Here is a 7609-nt window from a genome sequence, read left to right as displayed (position 1 = left end):
AGGAGCCTTGTTGCTGGTCTCCTAACGTCTTGGCCTTATTTGAATGTGACTAGATTGTAGCTGAAGGCACTCTTCCTTGAAGACGACACTTTGTCTGCCTGTTAGTTTTTGGTTCCATTTGAGCCTGGCTGGATCCCTTTCATCTCACTGAACGTTGTCCTCTTCCACTCCAGACGTTCTACCTTAATTCGTTCAGGGCGCTTCTGCATTAATGGTCAAAATCCTTGCATGTGATGATCACTCTCACCCAAGTTCTCCCCCAAAGACACTTGGTCCACTTGTCCCACTCATTATGCAGCACCAGATCTAACACTGCCTCCTTTCTAGTTGGGTGGAGAACATACTAATCGAGGGACCTCTCCTGAACGCATTTCAGGAATTCCTCCGCCTCCTTACCCTTCACTCTCGAATTATCCTAATAGATATTTGATTCCCCCATATCACCATCTATAATTTTTGCGCATCTCTGTGATTTTCCTGCAAACTTAATCCTATCTCAATCTCACAATTTAGACGCCTATCGAGTATCATTATTTGTGTGTTCATACACTTGTGGCTTCTTAATTCTAACCAAATAAAGCCTGTCCTTTCTCCCTCAAGGGCATCCTCCCTTTCCTAAACTGCAATGTCTCCCCTAATCACTGCTGCCATCCCACCTCTCTTTCACTCCTTCCCTAACTTTTCTGAACACTTTATATCCTTGCATATTAAAGCGCCTGGTGCTCACCATTTCGAAATCATGTTTCCATTTTTGCCACACAGTCTTATTCCCGAACTGCTTTTTGTGCTTGTAATTGACCAACCTTATTTACCACACGTTTGGTGTTTACAAACTTACATTGTAATCCTGGATTCACATTCCTCATAGTCCTTCTTAGTCCAATCCCATCGAGGACGGAAGCATTTCCTTCTATATTACTGTCCAACAGTCTCACAATATGCACCCTATTCCTCCTTTCTACGTCTACGTGTTAGTGCCCATCCCCTGCCAATTTAGTCTAAACAGTCCCCAATCACATTAATGAATCTCCTCACGAGGATGTTGGTCCACTCCAGTTGAGGTGCAACCTGTCCCTTGTGATTAGGTGCCTCCTTTTTTTTTAAAGAGATACAGCACTGAAGCAGGCCCTTCGGCCCACCGAGTCTGTGCCGACCATCAACCACCCATTTATACTAATCCTACACAAATTCCATATTCGTACCAAATCCCCACCTGTCCCTATATTTCCCTACCACCTACCGATACTCGGGACAATTTATAATGGCCAATTTATCTATCAACCTGCAAATCATTGGCATGTGGGAGGAAACCGGAGCACCCGGAGGAAACCCACGCAGACACAGGGAGAACTTGCAAACTCCACACAAGCAGTACCCAGAATTGAACCCGGGTCGCTGGAGCTGTGAGGCTGCAGTGCTAACCACTGCACCACTCCTGCCTCATTACTGGTCCTAATTACCTCAGAGTTTGAAGCCTTCCCTCCTACATCATCGTCAAGCTACGCATTGATACACCTAAACTTCTACTTCTACTCTCACTAATATGTGGGACTGGGAGGAAGCCAGTGATGTTTGCCTTCGAGGTCCTCCTCTTTAACTTCCAAACTAGTTCCTGACCTAGGACTTCAATACCTACTCTCTCTGTGTCATTGGCACCAAAGTGTATCATTACATCTGCCTCATTCCCTTCCTCTTGTCGAAAGTACTGCATGCTTTCTGTACGTCCTTTATCCAGGCACCAGGCGTGCAAAATACTCTTTTGAAACCATGCTGACTGTCACGGGTCAGAGAATCTCTCTGTCAGTCTTTTTATACGAGAGCTAAGTGCTGTATTATCTGCAAATCTGAAATAATACCAGAAAATGCAGGAAACAATCAGCAGGTCCAGCCGTATCTGTGGAGATACAAATAGAGATAACGTTTCTGGTTGATGACCCTGCGTTAGAACTGGGAGTACATGGAGATGTCACAATTTGTGGGACACGCAGCCAAAGGTGGACGGGAGGATTATGATCAACAGTAAGTTCAACAATTTAAGTATCATTCGTTTGCCATTTAACTTCTCTTGCCGTCCACCAGATCCCTGACCTTCCCCTGTGTTCTTACAGGTATAATCATTTCAATACATCAATGGGGAGAATAAAACATTTGCCTAAAGCTGGTTCCCAGCCTGACGTATAATTTCTCTTTTTATTTCCCATCCTCACAGCTAACTTGATGACGATTGTGATCCTGTATCGAGGAAAGTGTGGTCTTTCCAAATGTGTCACTCGCTACCTGGTGACCATGGCAGTGATGGATTTACTGGTTGTTTTCCTCGACCTGATATTAAGGCACATTCCAATTGTTTATCGGGACCATTTTCGTTTCATGAATTACATCCGTGTGTGTAATATCCACGCCGTCTTGCTTTATGCCATTACTGACTGTTCTGTCTGGGCCACTGTCACTTTCACCTTTGATCGTTTTGTAGCCATTTCTTGCCAGAAACTGAAGAGAAAATATTGTACTGAGAGAATAGCGGCTGTGGTTCTGGGAACAGTGATTGTACTGTGTTGTTTAAGTAACATTTTCTGGTATTTTGTGTTCAAAAATTACTATCCATTTATCAATTTCCCCTGGTTTTGTTTTATGCCAATTGTTGTTATGAGATCTTTCTTCTGGTTAATAGTGATATCCATTCATCATCTTCTGAACCCCGCTCTCCCATTTATTTTGATTCTGCTGCTCAATGTTTTCACTGTCAGGAACATTTTAGTGAGTAGCAGAGCTCGCAGGAGACTCCGGGGGAAAAGCATTGGGGACCGTCCCAAAGACCCAGAGATGGAGAGTCGAAGGAAATCCATTATTTTATTGTTTGTTATCTCGTGGAATTTCATATTGTTATGGGCAGTGTTTGCATTGCATTCAATACGGTACCAAATGTTTGTTTTTGGCTATGATGAAATATGGCCACCTGATACATTAAACCAACTAGGGTCCATGCTACAACAGCTGAGTTGCTGCACAAATACTTTTATTTATGCCGTGATGCAAACTAAGATCAGGGAGCAGATGAAGGATGTGGTCAAGTATCCCCTTAAACTAATTGTTAAAGTCATTAAAATGTGAGAAGAATTGAAACTCGTTCAACATCAGAACTCCTTCCAACATTATATTCTGAGAAAGAGTCCTTTCCTGTGGGCCCATTGATTTACATTAATATTGATACACATACTAACACACCAGTCAAACATCCAGAATACTCAATGCCCTGGGTCACTGACCCTGAACCTGAATACCCTGAGAATTCAGCCTCGAAACCAGAATGTCCTGTGGCATTAAACCTCAACGCTCACTTCCCTGATCAATGACCCTGCACCAACAAGGCTCTGGGTCAGTGACCTAGCACCTGTAACGTCTGAGTCAGTGACGCTGTATCTGTAAAGCCCTGGGTCAATAACCCTGCGCCAACAAGGCCCTGGGTCAATGACCCTGAACCTATAATGCCTGGAGCAGTGAGGCTGAACTTGTAATGCATGAGTCAGTGACTCTCCGCCAACAATGCCTCGGTCAGTGATCCTGAAACTAAGCCCTAGGTCAGTGACTCTGAGGCCACACTATCCCGTGTCAGTTGCAATGAGCTTCAATGCTCTGGATCATTGACCCTGAACCACAATACGTGTAACACTCGATGCCCTTGGCTAGTGACCCTAAACATCTAAGCCCTGAGCCAATGACCCTGAATCCATGATGCCTGGCTCAGTGTTTTGCCTCTTCGATGTTATTACAGCTTTGTACTCAAAGCCGGTGGGTTGTTGATCACCTCAAAACTCCATGCACTCATCTTACGGATTTGGGAGGACAATAACTCCCTACAACTTCAGGAATGTGATATTGCAACTATCTTCAAGAAGGGATAGAAATCATGCAGTGGAAAGTTTGCAGTATTTCCCTCTTGTGCACAGCAGGGGAAATCCTGACACTCATTCGCCTGAATCATCTACTTCCTGTGACGGAGGAAATCTTCCCAGAGCCAAAATGTTACACTCGACTTTCCAGAGGAACCTCCAACATGGTCTTTGTTGCCAGGCAAATCCAAGGACTGGGTTCCAGCGATGCACTGTGATAGTCCCCATACTATTTGCAATCTTCTTGACTGTGGCTATTCACCTCAACAAAGATCAGCTGCCCTCTAGTGTGAGTCGTAAATACCACCTAGATGGCAAACTCTTTAACCTCACTCACCTCCGTGCTTAAACTAAAAAGTGACCACCATAGGCATGCAGATCTACAGTTTGTGGATGACTGCAGTGTCGTTGCCCACATTGCACCAGATTTTCAAGCTGCGTTTGATCTCTTCAATTCTGTATGCAGGAGGTTTGGCCTATCCTTGAAATTTACCAAAACAAACCTGACTTTTTTTTTACCGACACCTGGTCGGCCAAATAATCCACCTCCCATCTAACTTGAAGGAGAGACTTTGGAAAATGTTGAGCACTTCCCATAACTTGGCAATCATCTTTCTCAAAAGGCCACCATTGATGAGGGGATCAAACACCGGATCAGCTGCGCCAGCTCAGCCTTCTAGAAACTATGGCCGGGGGTGTTTGACAGCAAAGGCCTTTGCAAGTCAGATAAAGTCCTAGTGCACAGAGCAGTTGACAGCACACTCGTGTACTGCAGTGAGACTTGGACTATACAGCAGAAAGACAGAAGAGTGTTGGAGCAATTCCAGCTGAAATGTCTTTGTCAGACACTCTGGATTCAATGGGAGGACAGTTGGACAAACTCTCGTGTACTTCTTGAAGCCAGATCCACAAGCATTCAGGCAAAATTCCTGAAAAACCAACTTCGATGGACTGGACACTGTAAAGATGACTGAACTGCGTCTCCCCAGCCAGGTCCTGTTTTGCCAACTCTCAAATGGCTAGGTTCCATGGAAGGACAAAAAGAACCCTTCAAGGAAAATCTGAAGCTCACTTTGAAATGCGGCAGCATTGACATTGATGGCTTGGAGGAGCTTGCTGAGACTGGTTCAATATGGCGACAACCTGTCCATCAAACTGCGTTATTCTTTGTGTCCAAACGCTTTAATGATGAGACAGAGAAGCGGCAGAGAAGGAAAGAAAAGGAAGCAAATCCTACATCTAGTCAGCCATTCTTTTTTCCCAATTCAGTAAATGACTGGATACGCAAATACCTACACTCCTGAAGGTTCACTTCCGATGTCACATGCCCTCAGATCCTGCTTATTTGGAATATATTTTTAAAATTAGAAGCAGCTTTCTTATCATTCCTGACCGGCTCGTCAGTTGTTGGATGTCGGGGTGTGAGAGTCAATTACCCTTCAATTATTCTTTTGCACTATTGTTCCAAATTCTGAAGTGACTCGAATATAACAGTGGTTATATTCTATTCACTACAATTATGACTTCACACATGCAATGAACAGCAATATCAAAGAACAACAGTAATACCATTAAACACTGCGTAGAAGAGTGATCTCCATGTAATACTCGCTGGCCCTGCCCCAGGTACATTATGTCATTCAATGTGACACAATATCGCTACCATGCCTGGGCACACGAAAATTCCTTATGTTTTCTTTACACAATAAATGCTATGGAGACCGATTTACCCCAATCACTTTCTCAAACCTATTACCTTTCTATCATTTGACAGCTCTGATGATAGATCACAGACCTGAAACGTTAACTCTGTTTATCTCTGCACAACTGATGGCAGACCTGCTGAGTATTTCCATCATTCTGTGTTTTTAATTCAGCTTTCCAGAATTTGCAGCATTTTGCTTTTATCTTAAACAATCATTATCTCGTAATTACTTGAATGGCTCAATTACAAACAAACAAACAAAATTGAACCATCTGTCATCCCGGGTCAGGTCAAACACTCACGGTTTCCCACGCAATGACCCAACTCATAAATAATCCAATGTTAAGACTCAGGCAACGGAAGGAAAGCATGGCAGAATAGGCACCCAGGATTAGGACGACTGCTCATGTGGAGGATAAACATCAGTAATCCCTCAGAGAATCAGAACAGACCAGCGAGACTCAGAAAAGGAAACTTGTGTTGAATTTGTGAGCCTCGCCTTCTGGAATGTTTTAGTATTTGGTGAGAATGTTGAGCCAGTGAAATTTTGCCCCAGTGGGATGAATAGATACTATATGACTTTATTACAACAGTAAGGTCCCGTGTGTACTGTAAATATGGACTGAAATCACAATGTAACTGATCAATTTTCAGCTGAATACTATGACTACAGTTATACCTGCTATCCTGTTAGAATGTACATAAGACACGATGGGATGAAGTCAAAGTGGACACTGTTGAATTTGCTAGCTTGATCTTTGTGGGAACACAAGGGTTAACTAAGTTAAAAATATTAAATGGTCAATTCACTTGTACAAGTAAACACTCAACAGAAATGGGTCTGGAATGTCCTATGTGCTGCATTCCTAAGACAAGATATCGACAGTAAATGACCAAAGACCTGGAAATTACAAGAAGGCAGGATATGGAGAATAAAATGGAGTCTTTTAATTACAAGAAACTAAGTATGGGTGAGGCTTGGAATGTAGAAACAAATGTGTGTGTGGGGTGGTCCAGGCAGTATAGGAAAAGATATTGATCACACACAGTGATTGATCATGCAGGGAAAGACCCTAACACTGAGCCCAGTGACATGGTGCACGAGGGGAGAGTGAGGGTCAGTCATGGATATAAGGGGGTCCCTTTCCTTTATCTGACACTGCAGTCCAGATAGCTGGGCCAGCTATTGGAAGAAGATCCCTCCTGAACGACTGATCATCAATCAGTGGGAATAATTGTTTTTAAGTAGTTTTTCCGGCAGTACGAGTGTAAATCGATTTGCAGCATCCCATCATATAATGTACACTCCTGTCGATATTGTCTGAATACAGACACAAAATAGTCACAAATTTTGCTATTTATACCGGGGCAGACAGGTGAAGTGTTTATTTTGTCTGTGATTTAACTCAACCCCCAAAGATAACCAACATGGTGGGAGAGAGTGATAGACAGAGAGAGGGACAGAGGTAGAGTAACAGAGAGACAGGGAGAGATAGAAACGGAGAGAGAACAGAGAGATAGTGAGGGATAGAGACAGAAGCAGAGAGATAGAAAGTGCCAGGAGACCCTGAGACACTTTAGAAGCAGGGAGACGGGGAGACAGGCTGTGTGGAGACCCTGGGGTAACATTATGGGACTAGTGACAGAGACACACACACTCTTCCCCTCTATTTATAAAATGGTGGGAGGAAGAGAGAGAGAGAGAGAGATGGGTGAGGGAGAAGGAGGAGGAATAAGAAGTCCAAAAGGTGTTACACAGGGTGCATTATAAAACAAAATCTGATGCCAAATCCACATGAGGAGAAATTAAGGATGATGACCAAATGTTTGGTCAAAGAGGTTAGTTTTAAGGAACGTCTTTAAGCAGGAATGAGAGATAGAGACAGAGAGGTTTCGGGAAGGAATTCCCCAGTGTTAACAGGCAGTGACATTAATTCCTGATTGTCGGTAGACATTTGTTCAGAAAGGGTATTAATGTTTACGGAGCCGAGACAGCTCAATGTGGAAAAGGAGC

The 7609-nt window shown here is 43.5% G+C and overlaps 1 protein-coding gene across 1 annotated transcript; it reads left to right on the top strand.

Moving 5' to 3' along the window:
* Window positions 1–2217: 2217 nt before the first annotated feature.
* LOC137358352 (probable G-protein coupled receptor 139) lies at window positions 2218–3111 on the top strand. The gene has a single exon (XM_068024294.1). It carries the CDS (start codon window positions 2218–2220, stop codon window positions 3109–3111), a length of 894 nt encoding a protein of 297 aa, XP_067880395.1.
* Window positions 3112–7609: the final 4498 nt, after the last annotated feature.

Source organism: Heterodontus francisci, chromosome 49, assembly GCF_036365525.1.
Source record: "Heterodontus francisci isolate sHetFra1 chromosome 49, sHetFra1.hap1, whole genome shotgun sequence".
Classification (NCBI taxonomy): Eukaryota; Metazoa; Chordata; class Chondrichthyes; order Heterodontiformes; family Heterodontidae; genus Heterodontus; species Heterodontus francisci.
Note: the sequence above shows the minus strand (reverse complement) of the source record. Positions and strands in the feature narration are given on the sequence as shown.